Source organism: Fusarium phalaenopsidis (genome assembly GCF_050370095.1).
Source record: "Fusarium phalaenopsidis strain FUZ10S chromosome Unknown contig_32274, whole genome shotgun sequence".
Taxonomy (NCBI): Eukaryota; Fungi; Ascomycota; class Sordariomycetes; order Hypocreales; family Nectriaceae; genus Fusarium; species Fusarium phalaenopsidis.
This window is the reverse complement of record NW_028145419.1, coordinates 140,726-158,625: the sequence shown is the minus strand read 5'-3', so window position 1 is coordinate 158,625 and position 17,900 is coordinate 140,726. Positions and strand designations below refer to the sequence as shown.

General features: G+C 51.2%; 6 protein-coding genes across 6 annotated transcripts; 4 read left to right on the top strand and 2 right to left on the bottom strand.

The window, feature by feature from the left end:
- Positions 1-1,983: 1,983 nt before the first annotated feature.
- On the top strand, positions 1,984-3,198 carry LRP88_00161 (uncharacterized protein; the record flags this gene model as incomplete). The annotated part of the gene is made up of 5 exons (XM_083236878.1): positions 1,984-2,045; positions 2,099-2,222; positions 2,516-2,962; positions 3,015-3,115; positions 3,186-3,198. The coding sequence occupies 5 exons, from the start codon at positions 1,984-1,986 to the stop codon at positions 3,196-3,198; spliced, it is 747 nt and encodes a 248-aa protein (XP_083107247.1).
- Positions 3,199-3,577: 379 nt separating this feature from the next.
- Positions 3,578-5,544, bottom strand: LRP88_00160 (uncharacterized protein; the record flags this gene model as incomplete). The annotated part of the gene is made up of 2 exons (XM_083236877.1): positions 3,578-4,312; positions 4,369-5,544. 2 exons carry the CDS (start codon positions 5,542-5,544, stop codon positions 3,578-3,580), a joined length of 1,911 nt encoding a protein of 636 aa, XP_083107246.1.
- A 1,130-nt stretch (positions 5,545-6,674) lies between these two features.
- LRP88_00159 (alpha/beta hydrolase) lies at positions 6,675-7,502 on the top strand (the record flags this gene model as incomplete). The annotated part of the gene is made up of 1 exon (XM_083236876.1): positions 6,675-7,502. The coding sequence occupies one exon, from the start codon at positions 6,675-6,677 to the stop codon at positions 7,500-7,502; it is 828 nt and encodes a 275-aa protein (XP_083107245.1).
- A 1,170-nt stretch (positions 7,503-8,672) lies between these two features.
- LRP88_00158 (beta-glucosidase) lies at positions 8,673-11,133 on the top strand (the record flags this gene model as incomplete). The annotated part of the gene is made up of 2 exons (XM_083236875.1): positions 8,673-9,495; positions 9,770-11,133. The coding sequence occupies 2 exons, from the start codon at positions 8,673-8,675 to the stop codon at positions 11,131-11,133; spliced, it is 2,187 nt and encodes a 728-aa protein (XP_083107244.1).
- A 670-nt stretch (positions 11,134-11,803) lies between these two features.
- On the bottom strand, positions 11,804-13,524 carry LRP88_00157 (uncharacterized protein; the record flags this gene model as incomplete). The annotated part of the gene is made up of 3 exons (XM_083236874.1): positions 11,804-12,513; positions 12,565-12,892; positions 12,943-13,524. The coding sequence occupies 3 exons, from the start codon at positions 13,522-13,524 to the stop codon at positions 11,804-11,806; spliced, it is 1,620 nt and encodes a 539-aa protein (XP_083107243.1).
- Positions 13,525-14,136: 612 nt separating this feature from the next.
- LRP88_00156 (glycoside hydrolase family 43 protein) lies at positions 14,137-15,788 on the top strand (the record flags this gene model as incomplete). Its single annotated transcript, XM_083236873.1, has 2 exons — positions 14,137-14,649; positions 14,706-15,788. The coding sequence occupies 2 exons, from the start codon at positions 14,137-14,139 to the stop codon at positions 15,786-15,788; spliced, it is 1,596 nt and encodes a 531-aa protein (XP_083107242.1).
- Positions 15,789-17,900: the final 2,112 nt, after the last annotated feature.

Sequence of the window (17,900 nt, the reverse complement as noted above, 5' to 3'; positions counted from 1 at the left end):
CAAGGACTCCAGGAAAAGAATCCTTCGCTGGCAAGGCCAGAAAGTATAAACCAAGCCTAGTGAATTAGAGTTTATGGTTGGCAATAACCGTCCCAGGTATGACCGGGGTTGATATAGTGACGCATCTTGTGTCGATCGTTATTTGTTTCGGTAGTTGCGGGCTTGACAGGTTTCCGAAGGCCACCCGGGCAGGGTTCTCGTGGAAGAGTGGATGCGAAGGGAACAGCCTCTGTCTTGACTTGCTTCGTACAGAAGTGGTCGGCCTGAAGATTGTGTTACATTAATAATCCGGTCATACCTAGACCACGGGTTAAAGGGATCGTATCGAGCTTTGACGGCCGTCAGATCGTGTAGGCAGTATATGTGGAAAGGAGAAGCGTTTTGGGTTTTGACTCGTTTCACCGTTCCAAAAAGAAAGGATAGCAAAGACGTCTAATGCTATAAGACGGTTTTACGATTATTTGTAGTCTTGGATTCATCTTCCTCGGCGTTTTACATGGATAGATCTCGGTCATCCAGATAGCTTCAACAGTTCTCTTGAAATGCCACGAGTCAATTATCAGGCAGAGGCGACGCCCAACAAGACTAACTGTACTCCCCGAAGAAGATATGAGGTAGAAATAGACTTTAGTCAACCAAAGAAGCAACATCCAATACAATATTGGTATGAAGGGAACCCCCAACACCCATCTCAGACACTAAAATGTGACACTCTCAGGCTGGACAAGCCGATGATTTACTCGAGCCCGTCTTTTTTTTCTGGCTTTTAGCCTCTAAAGGCCGGAATCTCTATTTCACGCATCTGTCCACCTAAACTTCCCTTATCATGGAGTCTCGTGAGGCCTCCGATGGCGTTCACAGCCTCAGGCGGGGTAGCACGTGACTGGCGAATAACCTCCAGGCATCAGTCCATGAGTGACTTGTCATCCTTACAACTCCCTTGCTCACTCTAAAATCATCCATAGCCCTTTCTGCAGCCGCGAAAATCCCATGTCCATCGCACATTGCGCCCTGTGTGGCTTGAATATCCCTTCTAACAATTCATCTCTCTGGAACAGCAAGTTCCGAGCGGGTTGGTGTTCAACTGCCTGATCGATGATCTCTACTGACGGGAGCCAGTCTACACCGATAAGGAAAATTGGAATCAAGCCAGGCTATCTGGTGTCGGTACTATCAATAATGATGGAGCAAAAGCTCCTAGGGACTCCAAGCGTCGATCTGACGATGACGACATCCAACCGACAGACTTGATCACGATAGATTTAGCCACCAGGTCTTTTAACAAGTTCATAGGCCCCAACCCAAATGCCCAAGAGCCGGGATTCTGGGGCTTTGGGTTTCATGCGAGTTGTTGGGGTATCCTCACGCACCTTTTTCAACCTAATCTTAACGAGCTTCTGCAGGCGTGCCTCTCTTTCCCGCTTAGGGACCGTGGCATCCTTGACTGGGGACACACCTATGGTGGAGCGATAGTTATCAAAGAGGACGATGGTCTGCCTATGCTGCTCCCACGGTACTTCAGGGGAGCCAACACAATGGACCCTATGCGTCAAGATCCTTTCAACCTTTCTGCAATACTGGAGCTGGCGAGATCTGCGATACCCGAGCACCCGATTGATAAGACCAGCGCAATCGAGGTCTCTTGCCAGGCCTCAGGGGTTGATCCCTTCAACTCATTACCACCCGAGCTCATTGCGGCAATTCTAGAGTTCGTGCCATCTCGTTACGTGCTATGCGTGAAGCTTGCCTCGCGTCCATTCGCAGCGTGCCCGTTGACAGAATCGTTTTGGGCGTCACGATTCCTCGAGGGGAATGATTTTCACCATGTGTTTGAGGTCTGGAAGTCAAAGCCCAAATCTTGGGCAAGTATGCACCAAGCTTTGAGGGGTATCAGACATCATCGCAAACTACTCAGCCGAAAGCGTGTCTGGGATCTGTCTCTGAAATTGCGAGATCTATTGGACCAGTTAGCACCAATTTGCCATGGAGATCCCTTGCAAAGCTACTTTGAACCAGTGGGGAAGCATGATCACCTGGACTGGCAAGTTGCAAGTCGAGGTCTTGCGAGACCTGAGGACGAGTTCAGGCAAGGCACTAGGTCTCTTCGAACTCGAGTTATCGACATCCCCCAAGATGTTAAGGAAGTCTTCATCAGCTTCGTCCAGCTTAGCCTTGGCGAGTTTGTTTCTGGGATTCGATTTCAACGTCAGAACGGAGAAGATGTACAAATTGGGTACTCGGAGCCTAGCCGAGAATTCCCTCTTGGTATTCCATCTGGCCTCGAAATTCGCGGCTTGTTTTTGGCGTTTAGCGAAATGGGTGTTCAAGCCATTTCCGCGCTTATGGAAGACGACACTCGTTCTCCTTGGAGAGGCGCAGAACAAGGGCTTCCCAAAATGCGATTGAGTACGATGTCTAGGTTGGCCGCACTGAAAGGAGAGTTTGATGTCTGTATACCCTACCCAAGATCACATTTTCCGTACGGCAACGCTAACTAATTACTTGTCGCATTCAGGCCTTCAAGCTGGTGGCCCTCAGCATCCCTATTATCTCTACCAACAAGATTCCACCCCAGGAGACACACTTATGGGATGACATTCCACCAGATCACCTTTATCTCAATGGAAGTGATGACGACTTTCCCAAGACTGATTACCGGCACATTCCTTTGCCGTACTCTACTGTGTTCTTTGGTGGAGCTTACGGACAAGACTTGGCCCAGCTCGTGCAAATCAGGTGGACTTTTTACATCGATGTGATTTCTGCTCTGCAGTTCATCTACACGGACTCCTCAAAGAACAAGTATTTTGGAGGAAGAGATCCTTTTGCAGAATCTGGAAGAGAGAGGAGACCTACAAATGTTCGGGATAATGAACAGCTCTTCTCTATCGACGGACCAGCTGGGGAACTCATCACATCGATCGAGGTGCAAGGCGGCAAGGACCGAGTCGAGGGCATGACTGTAAGTGTGCCACTCCCCTGGGCTAATTGGTAACTGACCATGTGCCAAACAGCTCAAAACCAACTTTGGAAGAAAGGTTACGTTCCCCCAGAATTATCTGAGGGGCGGCTCCGTCTGGACAGTCATTGAACCTGAGGGTGATGTGATTGTTGGGTTCTATTCCGTTGTTGTGAGTGTCTTGCAACCTACACTATGGAACTGGGTGGCCACTAACAATACTCAGGAACGCGGCTTGAGGAATGTCGGCTTAATGTCTATGAATGGATCTGCTGCAAACAAACACCCAGTTATACGAACAGTGAGTAATACAACTTCCCAAGGTTAATATCGTGGAGGTAGCTTACATGGAACCTACTATATAGCCGGATTGCTCCATTTTGTGAGGCAATCCTGTACAGATCATTCACATCGGCAAAACGAAGAAATAGGAAGCCCGAATGGGCGTCAAGTAACATCAAACGATTCACCAAATCGTGGATTAGGCTAGACATAACTATTGTACAGGGATCATCACGGCGTATTCCATGACAAAAGAAGACTGATATCTACTCGAATCCACGAGGAGACTTTGTGGTCCCGGAAGAAAGAGGCTAGAAGAGTGAAAAAGGTCGTGCCTTAGGCAGAGGCGACGCACTGGGAGTACCAGGGGTTCTGCTCCTTGCAGGTGTAGCCAGAGACGCAGGTGGTGGCGCCAGTCCAGCCCTGGCCACCGCATCGCTGGTAGGCACCGGCAGCAGAGGAAGAATCGGAACCGCTGGAGGGCTGAGCAGAGGGCTGAGCAGCGGAGGGCTTGGCCGAAGGCTGGGATCCGGAGCCGGCGGTGGTGGCAGGCTTGGCACTAGTGGGCTGCGCGTCCTCAGGGTCAGCCTCGCACTCCTCCTCCTCATCTTCAGTTGCAACGGGGGTGTTCACCTCAGTAGTGGCGGGCTTGTTGGAGGGAACAGCAGCGGCCTGGGAAGAGGAAGCCTTGGAGACCTCGGCGGCGGCGGAAGAAGGCGACTGAGCGGCGACGGAAGAGGGCTTGATCGACTGGACAACGGTGGTCTGGGGCTTGCTGGCGGCAACACTAGTCTGGGCACCGGCGGAAGCGGACTTGGAGGCAACGGGAGAAGCGCTGGCGGCCTTGCTGGGGGAGGTGGAACCGGAACCGGAACTGGCTTCCTTGCCACCCTCGAAGGTGGTGCCGATGGGACCGAACTTGATGTTGGAGAAGCTGACCTTGGAGTTGGGAGCCTCGGCTTCGACCTCCTTGGGGACACCAGAGTCAGTAGAGCAGGTTCCGCGCTTGGCACCAGCACCAGTAGCATCAACGGGGTAGGTAGAGTCGAGCCAGAGAAGGTTAGCCTTGTGCTGTTGAATAGTTAGCATCACCTTGCATCAGACAGTGTATCTCTATGAAAACTCACGTCGTCCCACAGACTCATGGTCAGGACCATGGGGGCAGCAAGAGCATCGCTCATCTGGGAGAAGCCACCCTTGGCAACAAAGTCATCATCATCGCCAAAGGCCTTCTTCTGGGCAGAGCAGAACTCCTCAGTGACAGAGTTGCCGGCGTTGTTGGCGACCTTGGACTCGGGGTTGCCAATGACCTTGCCGTTCTGGACGTAGAAGCGCTTGATCTCGGAGAGACCACCGCTGCTTCCCTTGATGAACTGAGTGACAACAGTAACCTTCTTGGTGGTATCGACAGTAAACTCAGAGCCGGGTCCGTAGAATGTCTCGTTGCCCTGGCGGAAGGGGTTGAAGTCACAACCATCGGGGTCACAGGTGCCGGCGTAGCGGGTCTTGGAGTAAGTTCCGCCGCAGTTGTCGCCCTCGCATGTGTGGTAGGTGAGGGTCTTGCAAGGGTGAGGAGTGTAGGCAGTAGAGATGTCGTTGGCCTCCCAGATATCCATCTCAGGGCAGCAAGCACCGAGGTTGCCGGTTCCGGAGTTGGGGTCGGTCTCGGAGGGGGTCCAGTTCTCGACGTTGGCCTCGCCGTTGATGAACTTGACATCGCGGGCACACTGAGCATCACAGTAACCAGTGCCGTACTTGGCGCCAGCCTTGTTGCCGTCGCTCTTGGCCTTGCCACCGTCCTCGTCCATGGAGACAAAGTACAGGGCACCGTTGACACCACAGCTGATCTGAGAGACGTCGACGTCAAAGGTGAACTCGTTGCCGAGCAGAGAGAACATCTGGTAGGTCTCATCGTCCTCCATGAGATACAGGCGGCTGCCCACATTGGTGGCATAAGCGCCTTTTGTCACGAAGCTCAGGCTAAGCTGGTCACCACTGGTAGTCACACCATAGGTGGAAGCATAGTCGGCGCCGTCAACGCAGCACTTCTCTGCGCAAGTCTTGCCGTCGGGGCAGATGGAGGTATCCCACTTGTTACCGGTGTAACAGTTGGTGCTACCCTCAACGGTGTGAGTCCATCGCCAATTGGCGTCGACGACGACCGAGCCGGAAACCTCGGTGCAGCCGTTCTCGGTACACTTGGACCAGGTCAGGGGTGGGTGAGTCTCTTGAGTCGAGGTGCAGGCCTGCTGCGCGCGAACACTGGCGATCAACGCCGTAGCGAGCGAGATAGCGCGGTACATTTTGAAGGAGTGTAAAGGGTTGGAAGTGTTAGAAAGGAATGTAAAGGGTAGGTAAAAGAAAGAAGGTAAGGAACGAAAGCGCCAGGCTTGTGGTCCAAATGAAGGTGAGATCCGTGATGTGATGATGAGGAATAGATGCCATCTGGAGGCGAAGCATAGAACTTATATAGCCTCACTCTAATCTGTGAACCACTTGAGCGGGTTTCGGATTCCCCATCGTATCTCGCTCATATTCCCGCTTTCCTCGGTTAGCGGCCCGAAATGTCGGGATCATCAGCCTGGATCCCATGGGGCTCATACCTGTATCTTACCACGGAAGTATTCCAGCAACCAGAGCCTCGCTCAGGGACTCACAAATGGGCTCAGAAGTGGCGTGGACGTTGCAATATGCTGAGAGAACCTCACGATTCCGGTGAGGGGGGCCAGCCCTTCATAGTTCCAGAGGTTCTCGATCTTGGGACCCTGATTAATTACTCCGTGGCGCACTCGACGAGATTTCAAGAGCTATCAGAGCGTGGAATGGGTGGATAGTGAGCCCAATGTCGCCTGTTTGTGATGATATTGAGCGTGGTCTGTGGTGAGCGCTGTCGCAGGGAAGGGATCTGATTGGAGGCATTTCTATGCTTGTCGAGATGGTGGGCTGTCAGCTTGCAGGGGTTCTCCTGAAACAGGGGCCGCTCTGACAGGCCGGGGGTGGTCTCGTGGTCTGAAGAAGGGATGAATTTTGGTTTAAATGGTGGATGTCACCCAAGATGAGATGGACAGTCTTCACTTGAACGATACAGAAACCTGGTTGACATGATGGCTGCCAAGGAACATGCTGTCGTTTGTAGAGATGTGGGTACTGATTGGTCTTTGAGATGTCACCATATCTTGTCGATCATTGCACACTCGAACTCTTGATAGTCTGCTTGAAAAAACTTGAGGCAGTTCCTGAGAGCATATTGTTTTCAAGTCTGAATCTAGATAGTTACACATTCCATCATCACCTGACTCTCACAGGATCACGCTGCTGCCTGTTCCGGATTAATTCAAACACCGAAGAGGCGTCGCACATTGACCACCAGCCTTTCATTTCCCTGCTGACGCGGCATTTGACTTGACCACTTCTAAAGACACACTCAGCAAACATGTCGGAAGATCAAGTGCCCAGCCAAGAACTCTTTTTCCGTTCATACAATGAATCTTCACCAATTACTGTCGTCCTCCTCCATGGCCTCTTTTCTTGCAGCCTCGAGTGGGAACACGTCGTGCCTCATCTGAAAGACTATCATGTCATAGTTCCCGACCTCCCCAAGCATTCCCAGTCACGAAATGTCGGTCCATTTTCACTAGGCTTGGCTGCGGACAGTGTCGCAAACCTCATCAAGAATCATGCGCACGGCGGAAAAGCCCACGTCGTCGGCCTATCGCTAGGCGGCTTTGTCACCATGGAACTCATCCACCGTCATCCAACCCTTGTCAAGTCTGCCTTTGTTACCGGATCGGCACCCTTTTTGCCTTGGCAAGTCTGGGCGGCAAAGCGACCGAGCTTGCTACACTATGGCCTCTCGTTTGTGCACTCCACGGGACTCTACGCGTTTATGGTGTGGAAAGCCGGCCTCAAGAGTCATGGAGAGTTGTCAAAGGAGATTGTTGCCAACAACGACTGGAACTTGGTAAACGACGCTTATGGTGAACTCGCCGATTGGCAACAGGATGCTGTTAAGAGAGTTGCTGCGCAAGATAAGCGGATCCTGGTGGCTGGAGGCGATCAAGGTGACAACCTTGAGGGCACAAAAGAATTGGCTCTCGAGCTTCAACGACAAGGACTCAACGATGGCAAAAAGAGCTGCGCTTACGTGGTCAAGGGCGCTACTCATGCATGGGATTTGCAGTTTCCAGAACTTTTTGCTGATGGGATCAAAGCCTGGATTGAAGAACGGCCTTTGCCCAAGGGCTTTGAGAGTCTGCTATAGGGTTGCTGGAAGAGATCGCCTTGCTGGGCTGGGCAGTGGAGCTAGACAGGGATTTTGTGACTGATCACCGCGCTAAGTTTCGTTCAATAATGAAACATGGACCTGATAAGATCACCTCTTAAATGGTCTCATTACTTGCCATCCACTGTCCTATTATTCATTGAGTTCTGCTAGTCTTCATACATCCCCATCATCCAAAATGGTGTGTCAAGATAAAAGATCAACGATAGGTGTGCTCGTCTAGGTAAAAACAGCCGCGATTTATGCAGTCTTATGCATTCTCAAATCATATTTGAAATGCTAACGTTTCGATAGAAGGTTTTCATGGGCAATACTGATAGGGCAGGGAGGAGGAAAAACCATGAGTCAAGAGACAAATCGAGATGGGGACCACGAAAGCTACGCTCAAGGTCGCTTAGATTCGGTACGATAAATACGTATTTGCAAGAGGAAGTGCATGGCTCCCGCGCTATGTACGACCAAGGACCGGCATGGGAGTCGGGCTTGGCAAGCGTCGGTCGGTGCGGGTTAAAATTGCAGTGAAGTTTTTGCACGAAACTTGGTGTTTGCGCAAAAACTGCCAAAAAGCGGGTTTTAACTTCTATAATGAACAAACTCAAGGTGAAAAATCTTAAAAATAATTAGCGCATTCAAGTATATGTTATTTTCTAATATATATAAATTAAAGATCATAATCTTCACCTAACAGAATACTCTGCTATATCGACTCAGCATATTCAGTACGAACTGTGGGTCCTCCAAAGGCGAGTCCTGTTTATTGGCTGGGCTGGTCCAGGCTAAATCGGGGTCTCGGGGGAATGGAGAGCGAGCCGCAAGAGGCATGGTTCACGTTTGTAAATATGAGTCGACATTATTTCATTGAAGGACATCTAATTCACGTGTTCCGTCAATTCTAGCTCGCTTTCAACCTCGTCTGCAACTATTAGCCATCAACATGGCATCTGTTGATATCGATGCCACCTTGGCCAACCTGTCTCTTGAAGAAAAGGTTGACCTCTTGCCAGTTATGGTGCCTTTCAGCCCAGGACTAACACGGGAACCAGATTTCATTACTAGCCGGTGGTGATGTATGGTTGACTGTACCAATTACTGACAAAGGAATCCCATGTGTCAAGGTACTTGAAAGTCTCCTCGAATATCCAAGTCCTCCTGCCTGATTCTCCACAGACAACCGATGGTCCAAACGGTGCCCGGGGCAGCAAAATCAAGGATGGCAAGAGTGCAGCCTGCTTTCCCGCTGCTTGCAGTGTGGCCTCGACATTTGACGTCGATGTTGCTCGTCGCATTGGCGTAGCCCTCGGCGAGGAAACACTAACGAAGGGGGCTCGTTGCCTGCTAGCTCCGACAGTTTGCATTCATCGACACCCCCTTGGCGGTCGCAACTTTGAGAGCTTCTCCGAGGATCCCTTCCTCACCGGTCAGATGGGCATCGCCAACATCATTGGTCTGCAATCCACTGGTGTGTCCGCCACTGTCAAGCACTTTACCGTGAATGAGCAAGAAACGCAGCGCCTCAACGTCAACGCCGTCGTCGCTGAACGGCCCCTTCGCGAGATATACCTCAAGCCATTCGAGCTCATCGTCAAGAACGCCAACCCATGGGCTATCATGACGGCATACAACAAGGTCAACGGCCACCACGCCGATTCCAACGAGTACTTGCTGAAGAAAGTTCTCCGCGGTGATTGGGGCTGGACTGATGGCTTGGTCATGAGTGACTGGGGCTGCGTTAATTCTACGGCCGAGTCCATCAACGCTGGCGTGGATCTTGAGATGCCGGGGCCCGCGCGTTGGAGAAAACCAGAAGTGGTGATTGAAGCTGTTAATCAGGGCAAACTGACAGAAGAAACAATCACCGACAGAGCTCGCAATGTGCTTACCTTCCTTCAGCGACTGAATGCCTTCGAAAACCCGATCTGGAGTGATCCAGAGGAACACGCCATAGTCAACCCCCAACACTCGGCTCTTATCCGTGAGGCCGGCGCCAAAGGCATCGTGCTTCTCAAGAACAAGAAAAATTGCTTACCTCTGACTAAAGAAGAGGTGCAGGGCAAGAGGATCGCTCTACTTGGCTACGCGAAGGAGTGCCTCGCTCACGGCGGCGGGAGCGCGTCAGTCAAGCCGCATTATAGGGTCGCTCCGTGGGACGCCTTCCACGAGGCCTTCAAGGGCCAAGATGTGGAGTTTGTTTACTCTAAAGGTATGGCATCGTGCTTCGTTAATAGTTCTTGTTTTGACATGTCTAGGTGCACATACGTTCCGTCAACTCCCTCTTCTCGTCGACCACATTCTCGATCTCGAGGGGAACCCGGGCTTCACTTACCACATCTATGAACCTGGCAACTCGACACCCACCAAGACAATTCACGGCTATGACAAGTCTGAGATGTCGCTCTTGGATGGACACATTCTCCAAAACGTCGAGATAGATCTCATCGGCACATTCCACCCGCCCGAGTCCGCCAGCTACTACCTCACTTTATCTAGCCTGGGTCCATCTCAATTGTTTATCAACGACGAGCTTATACTGGAGCAAAAGGCCAATTGTCCAGACGCAATGGGCTTCCTGTTTGGAGGGGTCACTGTCCCCAAAGTCTGCGTCCCCATGGAAGCGGGCAAGGAGTACACAATTCGAGTTCATGCTTCACCGCCTGTCCCCGACGGAGACAAGGACCTTGGCTTTCTGGAAGGCCAGGTTGGAGTGCGATTAGGCTACATGTCCCCAACGGAGCATGACTCCGATATCTTGTCTGAAGCTATTGACCTTGCCAAATCAAGCGACTACTCCATCATCTTTACCGGAAACGATCCGGCATGGGAGACAGAGGGCCAAGACCAAGCAAGCTTCCATCTGCCAAAGGATGGCAGCCAAGACCGCCTTGTCTCCGCTATAGCAGCTGTATGCTCGAAAACAATCGTCGTGAACAGCACCGGCGTCGCAGTGGCTTTTCCCTGGTTGCACCAAGTCCAAGGCCTCCTTCAGACGTGGTTCCCGGGGCAAGAAGCCGGAAACTCCATCGTCGACGTGCTGACAGGTGTGCAAAACCCCGAGGGCAATCTGACGTGTACGTTCCCGAAGAGACTCCACGACTGTCCTGCGTACGGCAACTTTCCCGGGGCCAACCACAGCACTCACGGCTTGGAGGTCAAGTACGAGGAGGGCGTGTTCGTGGGCTATCGACACTTTGATCGGCTGCCAGCTGATGCAGTCAACTTTCCGTTTGGCTTCGGCTTATCTTACACGACCTTTGACTTTGATGAGTTTACTGTGAGTAATCAATCGAAAGATGTATTCGCAGTTCAACTCAGGGTACGGAACACTGGGGCTGTCAAGGGCGCGACGGCGGTACAGATTTACGTTGGCAGCAAGAACCCATCTCCCAGCGACCCTATCAAAGTTCTCGCTGGCCTAAGGAAGGTGACTTTGGAGCCAGAATCATCCACCATGGTCGACATTATTGTTGAGGCGCGTGACTTTGCCTTCTGGGATGAGGAGACTCATGGGTGGGTTGTTGAGGCTGGGGAGTACGAATTCAGCGTCGGCAGATCGTCCGCAGAGCTTGTGGCAAAGTCGGTGGTTCAGCTTGACCACAAGACCTTTACATCTTGAGACTTTTACTAAAAGGTTTTCATTCATCTTTGTATATAGGAGAAGGGTTGTTCGAGGTCATAATGCTCATAAAGACTGCACTTTTTGAGTTAGCACGAGGCTCCTTTACTCGATTCACAGAAAATTTTAAAAATCTCTGTCATCAAAGAAGCTTACAAAGCGTCCGAGAATGGGACGATGGGAACCATGCCTGCTGACTTTGCCAAGCACAAGCGGTCGCGAGGAGTCGTCCCAGGCACAGTCCACTCTCGCATCTTGATACGATTAATCGTATTCATGACTTGTTGGATCAAGGACCCACTAAACTCGGTACAATTCAAGCCGAGACCAGCTTCTCCAAACTCTAAAACCATGGCGAGCCTTACATTTTGAAGCAGACATGTACTTGGCGCTCCAGCTGAGCTGATAACGGTCTTATTTATCATTGCACAATAAAACACACTGCCATGTAGCATCGAGTATGGATCCAAGTCGTCGAAATAAAGTTCTCTAGTGATCATCTCATCTGTCTGCCTTCACATGCATATGGGAATGCAAGTGCTAAAACTATCTGTAGAATTGAACTACATCCCAGCTTATCCCTCCTAAGTGCTAACCCCGAAGACGCTCAGCATCCTTCAGCAATCACACGAATTCAGTCACAGTCCACAAGTCGAGATAGCCGACATTATTAAACAGTCTCGATGACATCCTCGGTCGGACCCGATTTGGCGTTCATGTGAGCAGTAGCAGTAACGTTGACTTGGTCTCCATCGAAAATCTGACTGACTTCCTCAAGGGTCCGACCAGCAGTCTCAGGGAACAAGAAATAAACGAGAACCAGCCAGACGCAGAGCATGACGATCCAAACAATGTAATACTTCCACTCGAGAGCTTCCATGGCAACAGGGTTGGCGAAGCCGTTGAAGAGACCAGCTCCATAGGTGAAGATCTGTTCAATGGTATAGCCCTTGGCACGAAGCGTGTAAGGCATGATCTCGAGGATATATGTGGGCAGGACTGGGCCGATGCTGAGGTTGTAGAAGAGCTGAAAGACAAAAATCATGGCGACAACGCCGATGCCCAGACTCCCATCCTCAAAGTTGCGCTGCTGGTTGATGGATGAGAGAACAGTCCAGATCAAGTAGGCAGATGCCATGCCAGCGAAGCCTGCCAGCAGAATAGTCCTGCGTCCAAAGCGGAGGATACCTGTAGCGCCGATGATAGCGATACCATAGCAAAAGATGGTGAGACCGCCATTGATTAGGTTCTGGCGCTCGGGATCCTCAATGCCGATGCTTCTAAGGACGATGACCAGGTAGAAGGAGACGAGACCGTTACCGGACCACTGAGCAGAAAGACCAAGAATAATGGCAATGGCGAGACGCCAGCGGTTTCCCTCTGATGCTTTTGTTAGCATGCGAGTTGCATAAAGTAAACTCTGGCGCTTACTGGTTGAGAAAAAGTCGAGGTATGACTTTGTGTTCTGAAGCTTCTCAAGCTCAATAGCCGCTTCAATCTCGGCCATTTCATATCGCACAAGTGGCGAAACGTCCGCATCCGTATTCTCACCAGCATGGTAGCGGTTTAGAACCTTTCTCGCCTCTTCAAGCTTGCCGTGGCTCACCAGCCATCGGGGCGATTCAGGCACCAAGTAGATGAAGCAGCCTTGGTAAAGCGAGGGAATGCACTGCAGCAGAGAGGGAATCTTCCAGCTCCAGCTGTTGCTCATTTTAAAAGTGCCGTAAGTACTCCAAGCTGCAACAATTGCTCCAAGGAACTAGCAATGGCTGTTAGTGTCATTCACTCTTCAAGGGGAATGTGGCATACCCAGGTCGTAGAAGCAAACGAAGTGATAAAAGGTCGATGCGTAGGATAAGACAGCTCTGCCATGAGCGGGTTGGCGGCAACTCCCACCATTCCAGTGCCAAAGCCCACGAAAAAGCGACCGGCCAGGAAAAGGTCGAGGTTGGTGGCGGCTGTCTGTAGAGTTGTCCCCAAAATGGCAAGCAACGAGCCGACAAACACAGGAAGCCGGCGGCCAAAGCGATCAGCGACGTATGGAACGATTGGCAAGCATACAACGGCGCCAATGATCTGCATGGTGTTGAGGACACCGAGGCGGGCCCCGGTAGGATTGTCAAAGTCTGCGAATGTCAGCTTCGATCGACAGCACCACGATTTGAACTCACCTGAGATCCAAACTGGAACAGATTGCAACCCATTCATCATGCTTGAGTCGAATCCGATGAGATATCCCGTCATCATTGGCACCGAAAGCAAAAGGTTGAGCTTGACCAGGTGTGGTGTCTTCCACCATGGCTGTGTTCGTTGCGGCAGAACACTGCTCAAGTCGGTATAGTGGGTCGTTCCTCCCACATTTTCAGATGTAGAAGTAAGCTTGGGTGCCATCTTGAATTGAGGGAAATGCGCTTGCTCAGTATCGTTGTCGAAATGGTCAGTTGATGAAATTGGAACCTCTGATGAGACAATGGGGAAATACAGGGCCAAGAGGCAGCTGGATGCTTTTATAGAAGATAAACTGTGCATTTTAAAGTCTTCCTAGCGCCTCCAACATGTTCATAACCGAGGTAACGAGATCCAGTCTCGTTCTCTGATACCCCGAACCATTTACTAACACTTCATAACGGGAGCATGGTATCCATGCCATCAACCGACTTCTAGCTCGAGCCTAAATCCCAACAACACCCTCCACATGACTCTATCACGTTAGAGTCGTGTGCTTTGACAGTGGCGAGCTTGTTCAAGTAGTACGTGGATCTGCATCATGACCCCATGGGGCTTCGGGGTTGGCGTCGACCGAATTAAACGTATTCAATACGGAAAATCGGCATTAGCCTAAACGGTTGCAGCGATTCGGCGGAGGTGCACGCCCAGCACTCGGTTCGATGCAGGCACAAAACCCGTCACGCCGTTCGTTATTCAGAGGTCGAGATTCTACACTCGCAGTTTTACCCATTCAGCCCCAGTCCGGACCCCTTACGCACAGTTTCTTCTCCAATCATGGCCAATGAGACGTCCCCCACCTGTGTCAACCCCATTCTCTGGGAAGATTTGCCAGATATGGAAGTCATCCGCGTCGACGACGTCTACTACATGAGCGCGTCGTCTTTTCACTTTTCACCTGGTGCACCACTTCTTCGGTCATACAATCTTGTAGACTGGGAATACATCGGCCACTCGGTCCCAGACCTGGCTGCGTTTAGCCCCAAGTTCCGCCTCGATGGCAAGAATGCTCTCGGTTACATCAAAGGCGTCTGGGCATCTACTCTCAAATATCGAAAGAGTAACGGCTTGTTTTACTGGTACGGCGCCATTCAGGGGACCAATGAGACCTTTGTATACACAGCCAAGAACCCCGAGGGCCCATGGAATGCGCATCCTCCCATTGAGCACTACTACTATGACTGCGGTGTGCTTATTGATGAGGATGAGTCTTTTTACATGGCCTATGGGACAAAGACAATTCACGTTGCCAGGCTGTCTGCTGACGGTCTCACACAAGTTTCGACTCAAGTAGGTACCAACCTTGGATGTCCTGAAGACGCGGAAGTTAACTTGGATGAATCCAGCTCGTGCATGAGTCCGAGCATTTTCTCGAAGGTGCCCGAATGTACAACATCAAGGGCAAATACTACATCTGGCTGACAAAGCCTTGGGCTGGACAATATGTGCTCAAGTCTGAGAACGGACCCCTCGGGCCCTATGAGTGCCGCAACGTTGTGGGAAGCATTCGTGCTCCAGTTCCAGGCGCTGGACCACCGCATCAAGGCGGTCTGGTAGAGACGACGGACGGCAAGTGGTACTATATCGCTTTTATTGATGCTTTCCCCGCTGGTCGCATCCCCGTGTTAGCGCCTGTCGAGTTCGACAGCGAAGGCTGGCCAAGCGTCGTGGCTGATTATCCTGACGAGTGTGGACAATGGCGGGTGGAATACCCCCCTGCTGTTGAGCACTGCCGTGCCGAGAAGCCTAAGACATGCTGGAGAGAGCATTCCTTCACCGGCGAGCTGGAACATTGCTGGGAGTGGAATCAAAGCCCTGACAACACCAAGTGGTGCATTCAAGACAATCAGTTAGTCCTCGAAACCGCCGCAGTGACCGACTGCCTCTATCTGGCGCCCAACATCCTCACCCACCGAACCCTGGGACCAAGCAGCACGGCTACCTTTTGTGTAAACTGGTCCCAGCTCAAGGATGGAGACAGGGCTGGTGTGTCAATCTTTCGCGATCACAGTGCTTATATCGGCATTCATAGGGACGGCGACAAGGCGAAGTTGGTGTACGTTGACGATCTGACACTTGGACCTGTCGGGAAGTTGGCCAATTGGTTAGACGGCCGACCAGTTGCCGGCGACTGGGGGGTTACTTCAAAGGGTTCTGTCAAGGCAGAGGCACCATTGACGCAGCAACGATTGTGGTTGCGGATTCACGTCAACGTCGCAGCTGCATGCGCTGACGGATATGAGAAAGATCCCAGAGAGGCGACATTCGAGTACAGTGTCAAAGGCTCCACCTTTGAGCACTTTGGTCCTGTTTTTACGCTCGTCAATGCGGGTGATGGCTGGATTGGCTATCGTTTTGGTGTGTTTAACTTCGCGACCAAAACTTTGGGAGGACAGCTGGCTGTGGAATCCTGCACGATTGAGAAATGAGCGGCTGCATATAAATGCACTTGCGCTACATAGACAGCAGAAATGCTAAGCGTGTACTCCATTTAATCTCACAGCCCGGATTTATTGAGTAGTGTCCTGTCAAAATGGTGGTTGAGGTGCAGGGGGCAAAGGGTGTCTCACGGAAGAGGTCTTTGCGGGAGCGACTCATCCATTTCTAGGCCTTTGTCAGAGGGGCTTGTGCATGATTCAGCCTCCCATAGGTTTTCTCTGTCTTTATTCGATTCGGGAATCTTTCCAATACTGGCTCAAGACTCACCTGCAGTGCTGGACCTCTCTCGCCGCAATGAAGGAGCAAGGCCTCCATACGCGTATTCGATGAGTGGGTCCAAAAGAGCGCTCAGGCTCCACTTTGAGCGCCACCTGGCGGGAGCTAAATAAGATTGACCAATGACAGCGCTTTCTTACCGTTTTCTGACGGTAACTGCAGAGCTGACGTTAGTCCCAGACAAATGTTAGCCTCTGATTGGCGGTAGTCTGATGGTTAGGCCAGTACGTACCGTAAAAATATACTGACCGTTAGCTAAGGAATTGCCCTAAAGTCAAAACCGAGGATTATGAGACTAAGAAATGTGAGGAAATGGGTTCACATTGAGTCTGGGAAGAATTAAATATATTTGTGTAGAATTATATAAGCTTTTTGGGCCTACTTGAGAGCGTGTGCTATTGAATGCCGTCCTTGTTAAACCGTTAACGCCCCTCTTGGTGAGCCGAGCGCATTCATGAGCGGAGAGTTAAGAGGACAAGCCTTAATAGTATATGTAGATTGGCAAAGCTTCTTAGGTGAAAGGACATTTGGCTTGACATACATTCAATTATTATTTGGGAGAGCACAGTCTTCACTCTAAAGTACAGTGATCTTATCCAACGAACGAGTCTTGGTCTGTCCCGCCCTGGTGGAAGAACGAGAACACATCGCCAGCTAACTCTTGCTTGGTCAATCTTAGTATGACTTAGAAACTGTACCACTAACTCCGATAACTCCAGGACCAATTAAGGTTCCGAGTCGTCGAGGCTGGCTGGGGCGCTCAGTTGGGGACTGACACTAGGGGCAGGTGACGCCCTCCAACTACGAGTGCAAGCGATGGATCCAAGAGCCGTAATGGCATGGATGCGGAGTTTCTGCGGAGATTGAGCGTACCAGAGAGTCTGTAAAGCAACCGAGCCCGGTTTCATATTGTGAAGGTCTGTTGCTTTTGCGCTTGTGCTTCTGTACGCTACTTGGTGGCACCTACGGTAAATTATTCAATGGGTTTGGTGTCAGCATTTCCATGACATCCGGCTGAATCGCATCTCACATTAGCCGCAATGGCGCTGCACCAGGGATACTGGCATTGGAGCGCAAGAAACCTCATCTGCCCGCCACAAGTTCCTGGACCATGGACCTGGTACGCCATGTTTCCGTGACGCGGACTCGGGACAACTTCTGCATGGGCAGCATGTCTGTGCTTGCTCCTCCATTGGCTACCATATGTCCCAGCTGAGATAGTTTGGACAGGATCGACTTAGCCTTCGGCTGAATAGTCGTATTTCGACACGATAGATCGCCTCGTTCGTTTGGCGCAGAGCATACGCTACATGTAGGCTTGCGAGTATTCTTGCAAATGTCAAGTATGCGATACTACTTAGTACCTGGGGCGTTCAAACCAGTATCCCCCGCTACCAAAAGAACTCTCACCTTCGCCGTTCTCCATCCCACTTCACGCCGAGGGGACCATCTGCCAAAGTGCTCTTCTCGAGGCGATCCGCCCTGGTCATAGCAACACTGAACCGTACTACGGCCGCTACCGGCCGCGATGTTCCTCAAGCCGAGGCTACGATCGAAAAGATGATCGGCTTTGACGCCAGTGAGGATGTGTTTGTCATAATCGAGCATGACAGAGGCCTCTTGGACGTGATTGACTTTTCCCCAAAGAAGACCAATGAGTGGAAGGAGAAGGGATGGAAGGATACTAGTCGGTGAAGGTTTTTGAAGGATTCTACAGGTGCCCTTCCCAGTACCTGAAGCGCTTCTGTGTAGGCAGATGAGAAACTCCTCTGCAGTCGAGATATAGCAGACCTTGATGATAGTGTGCTTTCTGTGATTCCTATGGG